Source organism: Musca autumnalis, unplaced genomic scaffold (genome assembly GCF_047663935.1).
Source record: "Musca autumnalis isolate F117 unplaced genomic scaffold, ASM4766393v1 scaffold_3, whole genome shotgun sequence".
NCBI classification, from domain to species: domain Eukaryota; kingdom Metazoa; phylum Arthropoda; class Insecta; order Diptera; family Muscidae; genus Musca; species Musca autumnalis.
In genome coordinates, this window is record NW_027411866.1 from 15,106,009 (window position 1) to 15,125,295 (window position 19,287).

At 36.8% G+C, this 19,287-nt stretch overlaps 1 protein-coding gene across 1 annotated transcript in view; it reads left to right on the forward strand.

The window, feature by feature from the left end:
- Positions 1-18,947, forward strand: part of LOC141398963 (adenosine deaminase 2-like) — a 46,918-nt gene extending 27,971 nt beyond the window's left edge. Inside the window, exons 2-6 of the mRNA XM_073976812.1 lie at positions 3,349-3,846; positions 3,912-4,081; positions 4,476-4,651; positions 5,297-5,433; positions 18,400-18,947. Coding sequence (XP_073832913.1) covers positions 3,349-3,846; positions 3,912-4,081; positions 4,476-4,651; positions 5,297-5,433; positions 18,400-18,863 — 1,445 coding nt within the window. The 3' untranslated portion in view covers positions 18,864-18,947. The remainder of the gene's footprint in view (positions 1-3,348; positions 3,847-3,911; positions 4,082-4,475; positions 4,652-5,296; positions 5,434-18,399) is intronic.
- Positions 18,948-19,287: the final 340 nt, after the last annotated feature.

Sequence of the window (19,287 nt, forward strand, 5' to 3'; positions counted from 1 at the left end):
GACATTTTTGTAAAAATGTGTGAGATAATAATTGAAATGTGTTGAAAACAAAAGAACATGAACAAAAACAAAATATGTGAACGGAAAACTAAAGGAAATCATTGATTTTCATTCATAATTTTACAACTGTTCTTTAAACGCCTACTAGCAGCCTCGCCTGCTTGCTTTGCTAGCTTCTGATAAAAGAATAAAGAAGGCCGAGACAATTTCGAACTAGATTGCTTTTTTCTTCTTAACCCTGCGTTTACACATGACAGGACAGTTGGCTTCATGTATTGATTGTCAAAATCCCAAAACTTGCCTGTGAGACGTAGGCGTCCCGAAAACTGCAAAAACAGTTGTAACATTATGAATGAAAATCATCGATTTCTTTTTGTTTTCCGTTCACATATTTTGTTCATGTTCTTTTGTTGTCAACAAATTTCAATTATTATCTCCCTTATTTTCACAAAAATGTCAAAAATTTGTTAACCTGTCTGTCTGTGAAAAAATGAAGGACATCTGGAAGACAGCCGACAAATGTATGTATGTGTTAGTAAATCGGAGTTGTATTTGAAGACAAACTGTCTGGTGTAAACGCCTAGTTAGCCTTTTAATTTTATTGTGTACTCAGGCCTTAAAGGCCTCGAAACATGGGAAGCATGGCATTCTTGCTTAAGCCAAATCTGGTAAATGACTAAAGGCCTGCGTACATAAGCTGCTTTGCCTGATTGCCTTGCTTTGCTGCTTCAATAAAAAATAAAAGAACAAAGAAGGCCGACCCAATTTCCAACTGATGGCAACCCAGTTCAAAATTTCGTCTTTATTCTATTATTTTTATTACGTCAGAAATGAAGCAGGAAAGCAAGGCAATCAGGCAGAGCGGCTTATGTACGCAGGCCTTTAAGGCCTTTACTGATCGTCCCATGATGTCTATATCATCAGCATAAGCAAGTAACATGTGGCTATTGGTGTAGATTGTGCCACTTCTTTTGACGTTTGCCTGTCGTATAACCTTTTCTAGCAGGATGTTGAAAAGATCACACGAAAGGCTGTCTCCTTGCCTGAAACCTCTTTTGGTACAAAACTCTTCGGAGAGGTTCTTTCCTATTTTAACTGAAGATCTTGTGTCAGGTAAAGTCATTTTACAAAGCTTGGAATACCTTTGAACGTAGCGAGCTGTCGAAGGCTGCTTTATTATCGACAAAAAGGTGTTAGGTGTCGATCTGAATCTCTTGGGTCTTCTCCAGGATTTGCCGCAGGGTAAATATCTGGTCAATGGTGCACTTGCCAGGTCTAAATCCGTTTGGTGTGGTCCAATTATTTCGTTGACCATGGGCTTTAGTCGTTCACACAATATCCCTGACACTATCTTGTAGGCGATAGGGAGAAGACTTATGCCCCTATAGTTGGAGCATAAAGTCTTATCTCCTTTCTTCCAATCGTCGGGTACGCGTTCTTCCTGCCAGATGGACCTAACTAGCTGATACATGCACCTTATCAGCGTGTAGCCTGACACTATCTTGTAGGCGATAGGGAGAAGAATTATGGCCCTATAGATGGAGCATAAAGTCTTATCTCCTTTCTTCCAATCGTCGGGTACGCGTTCTTCCTGCCAGATGGACCTAACTAGCTGATGCATGCACCTTATCAGCGTGTCGCCTGCGGTTTTAAACAGCTCGGCTGGTAGGCCATCAGCTCCTGCTGCCTTATTATTTTTCTGCCGGTTTATTGCTGTCTTTACCTCAATACCATCTTCTGGGATTGGATCTGTGGTATCTTCGTCGACTTCGCTACTATTGGATACCAACAGTTTGGAAAAATGCTCTTTCATATCCTTAGCACACTATCTGTATCAGTTACCAGATTACCTTGCTGGTCTCTATATGAGGATGTGCCAGTTCCAAAGCCATCAGTTAGATGTTTCACTCTTTGGTAGAATTTTCGGACTTCATTCTGTCTTCTGTACATCTCGATTTGTTCACACTCCCGCTTTTCAATCTCTCTTTTTCCTGCGGAAAAGGCGTCTCTCCTCTCTCCCGATACCTCACTCGTTCGCTACGCGGTGCTACTGATTTTAAAGTAGCCCTATATGCCGCATTTTTCTCTTCGGTAGCAGCACGACACTCCTGGTCGTACCATGGGTTCCTTGGTGGAGGTCTCTGGTATCCAAGTACTGATTTTGCGGCTGTTTACATGGAGTGGGAAATGTTTTGCCATTGTCCTGATATGTTATCGGGACGAAGAGTGCTTTGATTAACCAGTTGGGCCAGTTGAGTGGAATATGCTGTGGCTATCTGTTGTGATTGCAGCTTACCGATGTCCAACTTCCGTGTTGTGTCTGTTCGCACTTTGTTTGCTACGTTTAATCTGGTACGTACCTTTGCTGCAACAAGGTAGTGGTCCGAGTCTATGTTTGCTCCTCGGAACGAACGCACATCCAACACGCTCGATGAATGTCTTCCAACTATCACAACGTGATCAATTTGATTTCTTGCTTTCTGATCTGGAGACAGGCAGGTGCCCTTATGGATGTCGAGATGCTTAAATCTGATATTGCTAACTACCATGTTTCTTGCAGCTGCAAAGTCTATCAGCCTCATACAATTGTCAGATGTTTCACTGTGGATACTGAAATTCCCGACTGTTGGGCCAAAGATATTCTCCTTTCCAATTTTGGCATTAAAATCGCCTAGAATAATTTTAATGTCATGGGCAGGGCAACGGTCATAAGTTTCTTCTAGGCGCTCTTAAAATATATCTTTGGTCTGTTCGTCCTTGTCTTCAGTGGGAGTTCTTATGGGAGAACGCGCGGCACATGTTAGCTCACTACATTTAACGGGCGTTAAAGGCAGTTTCCCAGGTGACACCACGAGGAGGTCAGTGTCCACTTGAGATGACGGAGGGACCAAGATAAATCCTGGGCTTTGCCATGTTAAAGCCGGCCAGGCCATATGGTGTGATGTAGCCATAAGGAAGAGATTCTTTATAATCTATGAATAAATATTTTTAGAAATAGGCTTCTTTAGGCCTGATTTTTTCATACATTCCCAGATTATATATGTGTTCGTTTACTGAAAATTTGTACGAATTGCTAATGGATGTTGTTTGTTTACTCTACGGTATAGTGCAAAAAACCTTATAGTACGGTTACATTAGAGTTTTTTGCCGGGTTAACCCACTTCATGAGGATTTATTTGACGATAGCGCTATAGAATTGACATTTGAAACCCAACCCCACTGGGTTAATCCGGTTAAGTGTAACGGGGGTATTAGTCGTTTACAAGAAGTTACTGGACTTGTACAAATTTGTACAAACTATTGAGAAAACGAACAGACCTTATAATTCCTATTTGTTTTTTCTTTCAGCCTACCAAGATGCCCGCGATGCTATCATACATGCTGAAGATCTACTAAGTATTGGTGGTCATTTACACTTAACACCTCGTGAAGAAAAAGTCGATGAACTTTTCCTCTACTATAAATCACATGAATTGGCTAAAGGATTTGTAGATCCTGAACAAAATGCCTCCGGCATGCATTTCTTTAAAGCCAAGCCCTTAATCGAACGAAGTCAAGTTTTTGATTTCCTTAAAAAAATGCCCAAAGGAGCAGTGCTGCATGCCCACACATCAGCAACGGTATCCTCTAAATGGGTTGTAAGGAATATATTCTATATGCCAGGATTATTGAGATACCAAAATAAAGATGGAGTTAGTATATTGACATTCCGTCGTAGACCTGAACATCATGGCTGTGCCACTGAATATGTTTCAGTGAGTGAGGAAAGGAGTCATGCAGCATCGGCTGAAGCATATGATCGGGAACTGGAGGGGCTTATTAATTTATTTACCCCAATGCCGGAATGTAAGTTGTTTATTTTGGTAAATATTTACATAACAAAACCAATTGATTTTGTTCGTAATTTCTAGTGGAGTACTCGACCATTAATCGTGTTTGGAAGAAATTCCAGAATCAGTTTAATACCATGTCTGATGTTTTACTGTATTTACCCGCTTATCAAGCCTACTATTGGCAAATGTTGCAGGAAATGTACGATGACAATATTATGTATTCCGAAGTGAGAATGAATATGTATGAGGTGAGTTTTAAAAGATGCGGCTTAATGCCTATTTCACCCTGGCAACTAAAACCAGTATTTGAGGTAAATACGTAATTTATTTTGCACATTCAAATGAATTGATAATATATACTAGATGTTTAATTAAAACCCGTTTGCTGTATGTGCGGTTTTGAACTTTATTGGTTTCATCATTCTTCATTCTTTATGGTAGGACAATTCCACCACCAGCTTATGCTTGGTTTACATTTACGAAATCCACTCGATTTCAACTTTCAAATCCATAGGTTAAACGTCAAATGAAATCCAGATGAGATATCATTTGACGTTTGAGCTATGGAATTGACAGTTGAAATCGAGTGGATTTCGTAAATGTAAACTTAGCATTATTGTTGTTTTTCTTTCTTCCGTACAGTTATACGACTTTAATGGTAATATATTTTCACCAGAACGATGCCTTAACGAACTCATGGATATTGTAGAACAATTTAAACAACAATATCCAGATTTCTTGGGAGTTAAAGTTATTATAGCACCCAATCGTAATTCTGAGCCAATGCAGAAGCGTTTCGACACTTTCAAAATGTATCAGTAAGTATTATTTTAACACTGGAATTAAAAGATGGCTTCAATGTGAAGTCAATGTCTGTAAGTCCGTGTTTAGACACACAAATTTCTCGGGAAAGTAAATTCAGTTTTTAGGCAATAGGGGGTAGAAAAGAGTATTGAGGAGTTCTTTCCTCTCCGCTCTCTCCCAAAAAACTCAATTTACTTTCCCGAGAAATTTGTGTGTCTAAACACGGACTAACACTGAGTCTGAAGTATAATAAATGCTCTGTTCCAGAACCTGCAATAAGCTACTATTTTTTACTACGATAACATTTTTCCTTTATGTTATCGGAAAAAATAGTAAAAATTAGTAGATTCTTGCAGTTCTGGAACAGAACAAATGACATTTGTTTTGTTTGATATACATAAATATATATATATATATATATATATATATATATATATATATATATATATATATATATATATATATGGCCTGTTCCCGACTTTATAAAGACATAAAAGTCGTAAAAGTTGTAAACGATTTTCATATAAATTTTGTGTACGGGAACGCAAAATGCGTAAAAGTGGTAAAAATTGTAAAAACTTTTTAGTTCTGGAACAGAGCTATAATTGACATTTCACTATTTGATTAATTTTAAAATCTAATGATTTATTTTTATAAAGTTCAATGTATCCCAAAGAGGTAATTGGCTTCGATTTGGTGGGCCAGGAAGATACAGGAAAACCATTAGAAAATTTTGTTGATATTCTACAAAGCAAACCAAAAACTGCAAAATTCTTTTTCCATGCAGGAGAGACAAGTAAGTAGTAAAAAAGCAGTTAGTTACACTAACATTTTTCGTCATTTAGTCCCGGTCCACACTAGCGTGAATTTCATTAAAAAATTTCATGAAATTAGGCGTCTTAAATCGAATTCCCTACTAAAGCAATTTTATGATTTTACACTACTATGGAAGTCGATCTAGAGACGCATAATTTCATATCAAAATTTCAGTGAAATTACTGTAGTGTGGCCCGGGACTTACCATACAAAAATAAATGACGATAGCTGCGTCATTTATTCTAAACAACTCACGGAAACACCATACTATTATATGCAACCCTGATTTTTTTTTGTCATAAACTACCGAAAAATTCAACTGTTTTTGTTTTTGTTGTATGATAGAAAAAAAAAAAAAACAAAAATACATAAACAATAAATGCCTGTTTTACTAAGACAATAATTTGGAAGGTAGGTCAGGTTCGAACAAACTGTGAAAAACAAGGCCTGAGTGTATTTGCTTATTCTGTCAGAATTACCATAACTAAATATAAAATGATCATGGTGGAATAATAAGGTGTAACGCCAAAAACAGCTGATCTTCATACCAGTTGTCAAAATGCGTTATTGTGAATAAAATCACATACAAAATGTAAACAAGTAATTCACAGTAATGCATTATTGTGAGCAAACCCAGCGAAAAAGTTTGGAAGTAGTGCAATGCAGAGTTATGATTTCAATACATCTTTTGATGCAGTCCACACGGAGTTATGAAAAATGCACTCCGCTCGATGCATTTTAGAAGCACTCGCTTATAGATCCCCAGCCAAGCAAGACAATTTTTTTAATCCTATAGCTCATTTAGACTAGCCATAATTCCTCGGCTGGATTTAGTAAATCCAGTACAAATATCATTGCATTTAGATATACATTTTGGAGGATTTAAATGGCAGTCAGCTGATTTTTGTTCATAGCACAATTACCAAGGTAGATGCACCAGCCCATGGTACAATAATTCTTAGGTAGGCCACAGCTAACAGCTGATTACAATTTTTTTTTGTTATGGCTTAATCTGTCAAAACCGAGTTGACATGCAGAGTTGATATTTATTATTGATCAAAAAATTCAACTCTGTTTTGTTTTCATTTCAACATTTCGTTCTTCTTCTTCTTTGTTTACTCATCCGTTATCATTCATCAAAACAATTTTGACGTTTTAAGCCATAGCGACAGGGTTGTATTTTTTTGGCGATTCTCATACCTGGCCTACCTATGAATTATTGTACCATGCATCAGCCCATCTGAACGAATTTGAAACGTCAAACGATTTTTTTTTAAATTGAATTCGTCTCAAAAAACATACGTCAAATTACAAATTTATTGTTTAATACTGAAAATGTTAGCACATTATAGCTCATTTAGATTAGCCATAAATCCTCGACTGGATTTAATAAATCCAGTACAAATCTCATTGCATTTAGATATACATTTTGGAGGATTTAAATTGCAGTCAGCTGATTTTTGTTCATAGCACAATTACCAAGGTAGATGCATCAGCCCATCTGAACGAATTTGAAACGTTAAAAGAATTGTTTGTAAATTGAATTCGTCTCAAAAAACACACGTCAAATTACAAATTTATTATTTAATACTGAAAATGTTAGCACATTATGCTACTAATGCTAACTAAAGAGCAAATAAAGAATTATTTTATCGCAATTTGCCATCTAAAATAAATAAACGAATTATTTTATCGTTTAGACATCATAAATATTAGTCTTGGTTGATTAAAATCAACTTTGTACATCAAAACAAATTTAATTTTTCCGCCTTGTTTACAATTTTTTACATTTTAAATTATTTTTAGTGTAGCAATTCTCCGATGCATCTACCTTGTTTCTTGTGCCAGCTTGCAACTTTTTGTATTTTCTAGCAACATGTTGCAAAAAACAGAGTTGTATACGAGGATTTATGCCAGATTTAAAACAAATCCACTCAATAGGAGGATTTATTTTTGTATGGGAAATCTGGTAGATTTTGGCTGGATTTAGCAAATAAAACCTGATAATGGGCTAAATCCGGCTAATGGTGTCATATCTAAATGGCATATTATGCTACTAATGCTAACTAAAGAGAAAATAAAGAATTATTTTGCCCATCTAAAATAAATAAACGAATTATTTTATCGTTTAGACATCATAAATATTAGTCTTGGTTGATTAAAATCATTGATCAATCATTGATTAAAATCAAAACAAATTACATTTTTCCGCATTTTTTACAAATTTTTACATTTTAAATTATTTTTGGTGTAGCAATTCACCGATGCATCTACCTTGTTTCTTGTGCCAGCTTGCAACCTTTTGTATTTTCTAGCAACATGTTGCAAAAAACAGAGTTGTATACGATGATTTATGCCAGATTTAAAACAAATCCACTCAATAGGAGGATTTATTTTTGTATGGGAAATCTGGTAGATTTTGGATGGATTTAGGAAATAAAACCTGATAATGGGCTAAATCCGGCTAATGGTGTCATATCTAAATGGGATACTACAGTCGCAGTCTTTTTTTCTGAACACAAGAAAGAGTGTTTAAAATTATAAGAATTTGTTTAAAAAAATAAAGAAATACAAGCTAAAGATACGAACATTGCTGTAATTCACGAGACGCAAATTATTTTTGAAGTGGAGTTAGAGTTTTTTTGGAAATCTGAACTGGAGTTGGAGGAAAAATGAAAAACCATTTGGATGATGAAGCAATATCAGTTGCGGTGTCACAAGAAGCAGAGCTGAGGAAGTAAACTCAGTTATGATCAAATTTAATGGAGAGTTTTTATAATTTGTATTAGCGTAATAAAGTTAATATTCTTGTTTACACGAATAAGCAATGTATTTTATTTATTTTGGGATATTATCAATGGCTTGCATTTTATAGCATCTTTAGACTGCATTTAAATTCAATCCAAAACACTACATCAAAGGCTGTGATTTGGATCGAAAATGGAGTGCATCCTAGCTGTGTGCCGTGGAAGCAAAATGGAGTGCATCCTAGGTGCGCGCTCTCTTGTAAAATTCATAGGAAAAGATGTACTCCAGCGGCAATTGTTCTAGTGATTTAACTGCATTCGCGGATGCAAACTTTTTGCTGGGAATTTGACGTTTGACATGATTTGATGTAACACCTTCTTATAGGCCATTTAGATATGACTTCATTAGCCGGATTTCGCACATTATCAGGTTTTATTTGCTAAATCCAGCCAAAATCTACAAGATTTCCCATACAAAAATAAATCCTCGTATTGAGGGGATTTGTTTTAAATCTGGCATAAATCCTCGTATACAACTCTGTTTTTTGCAACATGTTGCTAGAAAATACAAAAAGTTGCATGCTGGCACAAGAAACAAGGTAGATACATCGGTGAATTGCTACACTAAAAATAATTTAAAATGTAAAAATTTGTAAACAAGGCGGAAAAATTAAATTTGTTTTGATGTGAAAAGTTGATTAATCAACCAAGACTAATATTTACGATGTCTAAACGATAAAATAATTCGTTTATTTATTTTAGATGGGCAAACTGTGATAGAATAATTCTTTATTTGCTCTTTAGTTAGCATTAGTAGCATAATGTTCTACAGGGACGTACGCAGGATTTCATTTCAGGGGGGGCCCAACTTTACCAAAAATCATGAAATTTTGAAATGTTGTGTAGCGTTACGTAAAGCTATTTTAAAGGGTTTGTTCGTTGATTCTATATGAAGTACTGACACAGAGTATATAAATTTAATAGTATTTAGGATGCAATTATATTTACATATCTTAATGTATTTCCCTTTCTTCGACTTGGCCAGAAAGCTATATCAAAACTTCCGGATTTAATGTTTATTTTGCCAAAATGTACAGGATTGTAGCGGGGCGTAAACTGTAACCAATGCTCGTATAATTATAATTTTTTAAAGAGTATAAAATATATGTCCCCATATATTTAGAATTGAAAATAAATCATGTAGGTCCACGGAATGGTATACCCCAGAATTTTACAACCGCAGAGAATTGCAATTGTTTTTGCAATCACAAGATTCTCAGTATTTCGAAGATCTTAGATTACATTTTGGGATTCCTCATAATCCATTCCCAATATAATTCTATTCGCGAGTAGGACGAATTAAGTTATATACGGGTTAAATGTGTTGGAGGGTATAACCGATCATAACCCCTTTTTCGACTTCTATGAATTAAATACCTCGAAAAAGAAGAATAACTCGAATCCGCTAGTGCAGCTTGGACTTCTATATATCTAGATATTGTGTCGATAGCCTAAAGGTAAGGTCACATTAGGCAAATATTTGCTCCAGCGACCGGCATTGTGCGCTTACTGAGATCAAGTGAGTGTTAATAATACATTGAATTTATGCAAACTTGCTCTCAGTAAGCGCACACTGCCGGTCGCTGGAGCAAATATTTGCCTAATGTAACTCTACCTTAAGAATAAGAATTATAATATTCAGAAATTTAAAATCGTACGATACAGAACACGACTCATATACTCCGAATCCTTCTCGCAGTACTGTATGAGGCTATAAAACCCATGTTTGGGCTATGCCAAAGCATGGTCGAACAAATATCTCAGAAACCAATATCAGAAATCAATCGGAAAACTCTAAGCTAAATCGTGACAAAACACTTTAAGTCGAAAAAATTACTTGATTTTTGTTTCGGCTGTATTCTCTACTTTCGGTGTAATGTTACAGAAGAAGCATTAATTTTTTAATTGTACGAGTGGGCGTTTTTGGATTCGATGATATTAAACACTTTGCTGGACTCAGTTCTTGCAACTTATTGAAACTTGAATTTAAATATTTCTTAAATTAAATGTATTGCTTCAAATGTTAAATAGTTTTGGCAAATAACAATCGATCCTTTAAGAATCTCACATAATTATTCGCTAATAATAAGCAAATTAATCAAGAAGGACCACTTGTGCCAAAAGAGTTTTATATTTGTCATAACTTGAAATCAGCTGGTAACGAATTAAAAAAATCGTATTTTGAGCTTTGTCAGGAAGCGTGGACTTGCCCACGACAAATAGGATATCGCAGTAAACAAGACTACAAGTGTAAATAAAAAAAATTCTAAAGGATCCTCCAACAGTTTTTAAACTGCGCTTATGTTGAACTTTTATGAGGGATATAACTGAAGATGTTGTCCAAACATATTCTCTTGGAACTTGATGTACATTTGGAAGCAATTTTGCGACATTTGAAGGAGTGGACCGATATAACCCATTTTAGGCTCAATCTATGTCAAGGAAGAAATATTGCGATGTGCAAAGTTTAGATAGAATCGATTACTCTCTTCGAGAGATATAGTATGCACCATTTTAGCGAAAATTTTTGAACTTTTATGGCGGTGACTTAAACTTAACATATTACGTGATCAAAAACTTTGACCAAATCAGTTGATCCGGTCGACAGTTACCATGCGCTCCATCCTGCTAGACAAACAGAGATACAGACAGACGTATTGTGCTAAAGGCCCTAAGGGCTGAGGGTACAATTGTGCAACACTAAAAATGCAAACAACTTCTAATAGATATTTTTCGTTTCGACTTTTCATATCTGGTTCGAATTTTATGGCTTTATCTAAACCAGTCTAAAATGATTTTTTTCGCATTATTTGTTTTCCAGTATTTAACGACCTCAGGCAGCAGAACTTATATGTCATACAAAAATTCGATTAAATATACATAGAAAATTTGACATTATTTCTGAAATTCTAGTCAATAGCTGCTAAACCATTGGGAGCTGGACCATGTTACCTTTACAGAAATTTTTCCAAAAAGAGCGCATAACAATTCCTTGGAACATTGTGAAGATATAAAACCGTCAAAGCAAAATTCGGATTGGTTTCAGAGATGTGGCCAATTTGTTAGAAAATTCAATATTTTAGCAATTTTTAGATGAGGACATAAAATCTTAGCTGGTTCTGACAAAACAATACCCAAGTAGCGTTTTTGTCGTTTGGGTCTGTACTTTCATAAAATTCTCGATAGAAGTTGTTTACACACGACTACCTTAAAAATGTTGGACGATGTTGAAAAAATTCAAGTGGATTTGCCAAATATATCAGATTTTAACAGTTTTTGACGCAAACGAATTCATTTTACGTCATTATTTTCTCCTACTGTTTAGCAACCAATTTGTCTAAAATAGAATAACAAAATTTTGGTGAAGCCAGTGAGAAAAATTTCTACCTGGCTTTAAGATATAGTCCACGAAAAACCCTTCATACATTTTACGTCCATTGAATGTAATGCCTCGAAACCTCTATATACCTCGAATATAATATAACAAACATGTAGTATATTCATTACGGAATTCGTATTTAATAGTAGAATGATATGACCTGAAGAAGTAATTCAGATTTCATTAGAAGTCCAAACAAACAAAAAAATTGAAAACATTTCTTAAAAACTTATTAATGATGCACATTTTCAAAACAGAAACTTCAGAAAAAGATAAGTTTTCATATAAGTTTTCATTTCATAAATAAAAAAATGTTTATGAGAAAGAAAATATGTAATAATTTGTTACAGTAGCTTGGCAAATTTTGTTCGACCAATCCATTTCGGGGGGGGCCCGGGCCCCCAGTGCCCCCGCCCTGCGTACGTCCCTGATGTGCTAACATGTTCAGTATTAAACAATAAATTTGTATTTTGACGTGTGTTTTTTGGGACGAATTCAACTTACAAAAAATTCTTTTGACGTTTCAAATTCGATCAGATTGGCTGATGCATCTACCTTGGTAATTGTGCTATGAACAAAAATCAGCTGACTGCCATTTAAATCCTCCAAATGGATTTATTAAATCCAGTCGAGGATTTATGGCTAGTCTAAATGAGCTATTATAGCACGGTTACACTACAGCTTTTTGCCGGGTTAACCCACTTCATGAGGATTTATTTGCTTAATCTGCTCAAATCTGACCAGATTTGCCATACAAAAATTAAATCCTCTCATGGCTGGGTTTATTTTAAAACCGGCACAAATCCGCCAAAAATACAGTGTTGTATTCGGTATTTGTGCAAAAAAATCCAACTCTACTCAAAAAGTACCAACAGTTGCAACTGTTTTTGCAACAGAGCTTGTCGTGTTTTAGACGTTTACGATTGGTCGCATGAGATTTTATGGAGTTAATAAATCTAAAGTTATTTGGATATCATAAAATTATTTATTTTTTTAATTAGACACCTTTTTAACAAAAAGTGCGATTGATACCATGATACAAAAATGTATCCCTGTTTGTAAAATATATCAATATGACCAAAGAGGGGATATCTCATACGAGAAATTGTAAAAGTGTAACACACGACTTTATTAGTTATTTTGTATGTATACGTAAACAAACATCAGCTGACAGTTTATATCCTCGAAAAGCTAAGTGTAACCAGCAAAGATTAACCCACTGGATCTATTAAACCCAGTGGGTTAACCTTCAATAGTGTAACCGGGGTATTATTCCACCATGAATAACTGCTAGGCCTAAATACGACCGTATTCCCAGGGCGTGAAAAATGTAGAACACATGTATTCTTACGAGAACTACCGAAATACGTCGAGCGTATACTTTTTGTAAGTTGAACATTTGAAAATTTGGAAAAATGTTTGTTTTACGAATGAAAACATTTAATAAGGTTTCTGTCGCGGTTTTTGTGTTTTAAATGGGATTTCTTATTCAACGTATTTGGGTAATACGGACGCTCAGAGAGCGTTGTTGTGGTAGGTAGGTGAATATTTTGTGTACGTCACGAATTTAATTAGGTATAGCTGTAAGACGATTCGAATTAACATTCGTTCGAACTACTACCAAACTTATGTTTTTTTTTTGTTGGAAAATAGTTACTTCATTTGTGTTTCCAATCAAACAAAATTGTTCTACAATAACAGAAGTTTCATAGTAATTCGAACGAATTTTGTTTCAAATCATCTTACAGAAACAGGCCATAAGGAAAGTGCAAATAAAAGTCCCAATTTACATTGGGCGAGTTTACTTGCGGCAATTGTCATTTTGTAGGAGGGAGAGGTGAGGCATATGGTAACCCTTTGCCTCTCACCACCCTCTCTCACCTACAAACTGACAATTGCCGCAAGTAAAATCGCCTAATGTAAATTGGGACAAATTATGTTTTTGGTTTTTTAATTAACCTCCTGTTTTTGTAAGTTATTTTTGTTCGTTAGTCTATATTCGTAATAATTTAGGCATCCATTACAAATTCTGATACTAAATTTTTTTGTGAAAATGAAAAGTGTTGCAACTTTTGGTACTTTTTTAGGCAAAAACAGGGTTGTGATTTTGATGTTGATTTCGCTGAAATCACGAAATGAGATGATTTCATTTTTGTATGCGAAACCAATCATGATGAGTTTTGCTTGATTCCGAGCGAAATCTCAAAACGCCTTCGAAATCACGAAACGACGCCAAAGCATTATAATGATAGACTTCTCTATATAGATTTATTTGAAGTATAAAGGCGCATTTGGACTAGCCTCGATTTATTTGTGGAAACAACCGTCAAACAAATCGAGATAGAGTCATTATCACGATAATAAACGCTAGTCTATAATAATGTTACGGAATTAGATTTAACTAATGTCCGTGTAGACGTTGTTTTATTCCCCGATACGATTTGTACCAAATAAAACAGGGTTCGTTTTAGATTACGTTTCTACAATGCTTTATTTACTTTATTACACTTATTCGGAACCGACTTTAATTACTAAGCACACAGCAAGTCTCTAGTTAGCACACAGCTATTCTTTAACCGATCTGTTCAGTTCAACGCTTAAAACACAACTCAACTCGTCATTGCCAGTTCCCCTGTATTTATATCCCAAAGTCTCCCTGTTCGAGAGTCCTCTAGAAAATGTCTGGCAACTCCTCGAATATGTACAAAGAACACACAGACGCACATTCGCACTAAGCGAACAACCAGACTCACATACATGGGGGATGATCAATGACGTAATTACAACAACAAATAAATGCAAGAAAAGAAGTAACAAACTAAACGATAATTACATGATTTTGGCAAAACAAACAAAAGAACATTAACAAAAGGTAATGTAACGACTAGAATGATAAAGAGAGTTCTACATGGTAGTTGTTGTTGCTTAAATAAAGTAACTGCGTAATAAAAACTTTACGTTACAATTCACATTTTTAAATTAACGGAAATTAAACTAAACTAACTTAAACCTATCAGTTACATTCGTAACAATAATATGGGGTGACGTAGGGGATGGAAGATACCAAGCAACGGTCCTGACCGGTTTTAACATGGCAAAGCCCAGGATTTATCTTGGTCCCTCTTTCATCCCAAGTGGACACTGACCTCCCCGTGGTGTCACCTGGGGAACTGCCTTTAACACCCGTTAAAGGTAGTGAGCTAACATGTGCCGCGCGTTCACCCATAAGAACGTTAAAAACTTGGGTTTGGGCGTCGGGTTAGTAACCCTCCTCTAGAAAAAACAGCCTACTATGAAAAACGAATGAAAAGAAAAATAAACCCCTCTAAAGTTGACGAACCCCGCAAACGTTTTAAGGACCATGATCTGCACCTGGAATGTTCGCACTGTTTAAAAAGAAGGTGCAGTTTACGCATTGGCAGATGTACTTGAAAAGTACAAGGCCGACATTACCGCCATACAGGAAATACGATGGATTGGGAAAGGCGTCACAACAACACCTAAAGGTGACGCACTGTATTATAGCTGCCATGACGTAAAGCATGAGTTTGGTTGCGGATTCGTAGTTAGTCGGAGGCTAAAACATCTGGTATCAAGCTTCACCCCCAGTGAATGAAAGAATTGCTGCAATTCGAATAAAAGCTAAATTCTTCAACATCAGCTTTATTTGCGCTCATGCTCCCACTGAAGAAAAGGACGAACAGACCAAAGATATATTTTACGAGCGCTTAGAAGAAACATATGACCGTTGCCCTGCCCATGACATTAAAATCATTCTAGGCGATTTTAATGCCAAAATTGGAAAGGAGAATATCTTTAGCCCAACAGTCGGGAAATTCAGTCTCCACAGTGAAACATCTGACAATGGTATGAGGCTAATAGACTTTGCAGCTGCAAAAAACATGGTAGTTAGCAGTACCAGATTTAATCATCTCGATATTCATAAGGGCACCTGGCTGTCTCCAGATCAGAAAACAAGAAATCAAATTGATCATGTTGTGATAGATTGAAGACATTCATCGAGCGTGTTGGATGTACGACCGTTCCGAGGCGCAAACATTGATTCGGACCACTACATTGTTGCAGCAAAGGTACGCACCCGTTTAAACGTAGGAAACAAAGTACGAACAGACATAGGTAAGCTGGAATCACAACAGATAGCCACAGCATATTGCACTCCACTAGCCCAATTGCTTAATCAAAGTACTCTTCATCCCGATAACATATCAGCGCAATGGCAAAGCATTGCCCACTCCATGCAAACAGCCGCAAAATCCATACTTGGATACCAGAGACCTCCACCAAGGAATCCATGGTATGATCAGGAGTGTCATGCTGCCACCGAAGAGAAAAATGCGGCATATAGGGCCGTAGCAACGCGTAGCGCACGAGAGAGGTGTCGGGAGAAAAGGAGAGAGGAGAAACGTCTTTTCCGCAGGAAAAAGAGAGAGATGGAAAAGCGGGAGTGTGAAAAAATCGAGATGTACAGGAGTCAGAATGAAGTCCGAGTCAAAGAGTCAAGCATCAAACTGATGGCTTTGGTACACGCACATCCTCCTGTAGAGAACAGCAAGGTAATTTGGTAACTGATACAGATAGTGTACTCAGGATATGGAAAGAACATTTTTCGAAGCTGTTGGTAACCAATAGTAGCGAAGACGACGAAGATACCACAGTCCCAATCCCAGAAGATGGTATTGAATGTATACCGCCCAGCCAAGATGAGGTAAAGACAGCAATAAATCGGCTGAAGAATAATAAGGCAGCAGGAGCCGATGGCTTACCAGCCGAGCTGTTCAAAACCGGAGGCGACATCAGCTAGTTAGCACCATCTGGCAGGAAGAACGAGTACCCGACGATTGGAACCTGAGTATTCTGTGCCCCGTCCACAAGAAGGGAGATAAGACTGTATGCTCTAACTATAGGGCATAAGTCTACTCTCTATTGCCTACAAGATCGTGTCAGGGATATTATGCGAACGACTAAAGCCTATGGTCAACGAGGTAATTGGACCATACCAATGCGGCTTTAGACCTGGCAAGTCGACCATTGACCAGATATTTACTGCGGCAAATCCTGGAGAAGACCCAAGAGATGCACATCGACACCTACCACCTTTTTGTCGATTATAAAGCAGCCTTCGACAGCCCGCAGCGTTCAAAGGTATTCCAAGCCATGTCTGGATTTGGTATCCCCGCAAAGCTCATCCGGCTTTGTAAAATGACTTTAACTGACACGAGGTCCTCAGTTAAAATAGGAAAGAACCTCTCAGAAGAGTTTGGTACCAATAGAGGTTTCAGACAAGGAGACAGCCTTTCGTGTGATCTCTTCAACATCCTGCTGGAAAAGGTTATACGAGAGGCAAACGTCAAAAGAAGTGGCACAATCTACACCAATAGCCACATGTTACTTGCTTATGCTGATGATATAGACATCATGGGCCGAGCAGTAAAAGAAGTAACTGATACCTTTAAAAAGGTCGAAAGAGAATCTGCTAAAGTGGGTCTGGCGGTAAACGGTGAGAAGACCAAGTTGATGGTGTCGACGCGCGATGCGTCCATTGAGCTCGGACCGACTGTGGAAGTTGGTTCCTATAATAGCCTTTCAGCCTTTCGTGTGATCTCTTCAACATCCTGCTGGAAAAGGTTATACGAGAGGCAAACGTCAAAAGAAGTGGCACAATCTACACCAATAGCCACATGTTACTTGCTTAAGCTGATGATATAGACATCATGGGCCGAGCAGTAAAAGAAGTAACTGATACCTTTAAAAAGGTCGAAAGAGAATCTGCTAAAGTGGGTCTGGCGGTAAACGGTGAGAAGACCAAGTTGATGGTGTCGACGCGCGATGCGTCCATTGAGCTCGGACCGACTGTGGAAGTTGGTTCCTATAATATTGAGGTAGTAAAAGACTTCGTCTACCTCGGCACCTCCGTAAACACAACAAACGACATCAGTTGTGAAATAAAAAGAATTGTATTGGCCAACAGATGCTACTTTGGTTTAAGTAAGCAGTTTAAAAACAAAGCCACATCTCGTCAAACAAAAATAACGGTTTACAAAACACTGATACTACCCCTGCTGATGTATGGCTCCGAAGCCTGGGTACTTGCGCAAGCAGACATGGCAGTGCTTTGTGTGTTTGAGATAAAAATTCTTCGAAAGATCTACGGAATGAGCGACGATGAACCCGCTAAAAAGGCGTATAAATACGGACCGCTTGAATAGGCAGGCCAAGGAATAGATGGCGCAAACAAGTGGATGATGAGATGAAAAGGCGCGGTATTCCAGAGTGCGAAGCAACAAATAGAGAGGAATGGAGCTCTTTTCTTAATTCGGCCTATGGAACAAATGTTCTGTAATGGGCCAGCTAAGTAAGTAAGTCTATAATAATATAGAGTAATTATTGTAGGTGTTAATGTAAACACAGCCTAAGATCACATAGTAAATCACCTTTCTATTTCAATATGTTCGTAAGTCGAAGGTCAACATGACGACTTCGAGTTTACTGGCGAGGGATACGATAGTGAAATCGCTGTACAGGGTTTTCTGTGTTTGCGATGTTGCCTCTTCCTATTATTAGTTTCAAGAAACTCGCTAGTGTGACCAAGGTCTAAGTAAAAAGTACTAGCAAAAACTTTTTCTCTCAACTCTTTCTGTTGTACTGAACAAGTTTGTTATGGAACAGCATTTTGTAAAAGCTTGTAAAAATTTTTGAGTTATCATACAGATCTAATATTAACACAAAAATTCCTTTACAGATTGGTTTGGCTCCCCCATAGACTACAATCTACTGGATGCCATTCTCCTGAATGCCACACGTATTGGGCACGGCTATGCTTTGATGAAACATCCCATGTTATGGAATGCTGTAAAATCCCGTGATATAGCTGTTGAAGTAAATCCCCTCTCAAATCAAATATTAGATTTAGTATGCGATTTACGCAATCATCCTGCTGCTTTGTTTGTTGCTGAAAATATACCCATGGTTATTTGTAATGATGATCCTGGTTTTTGGGATGCCAAGGGATTGAGCTATGATTTTTATTATGCAATTATGAGTATGGCGCCCAATAATGCCGGTTTGAAGACCCTTAAGCAATTGGTGTGGAATTCGTTGAAATATGCAACATTTGATGAAAGTGAAAGGAAGAACGGCTATGCAGTCCTACAAAAGAAATGGAATGTCTTCATTGATGATGTCCTGAATAGTTTGGTAGCTTAAGACATCAGCTTTATTTGGTTTTAATATATTGATATACTGATATAATAAACTTCAAATAATTTTAGATAATTATTATACTTTGGATGGTTGCATGTTTTTTATTTCTTTTCCGATTGGACTCAAATTTTGGATTTAGTCGTTTTAAGGGTCAATTTTTCGATAGTTGGGGTCATATAAAGAACATGCTAAAAATTGCAAAAAAAAATATGCAAAAATATGCCAAAAAATATGCCAAAAGATATGGAAAAAATATTCAGAATATGCAAAAAATATGCAAAGTATGCAAACAGTTTTTGACCGAAAGTCGTCATAAAGTTGTCAATTAAAGTTGGAAAAGTCATCAAAAATCTTCTAAGTGTTCTAAATTAAGATTGTTGGCCATTTAACGTCGATTTTTAGCAGATTATTATGTTATTGAAACCTA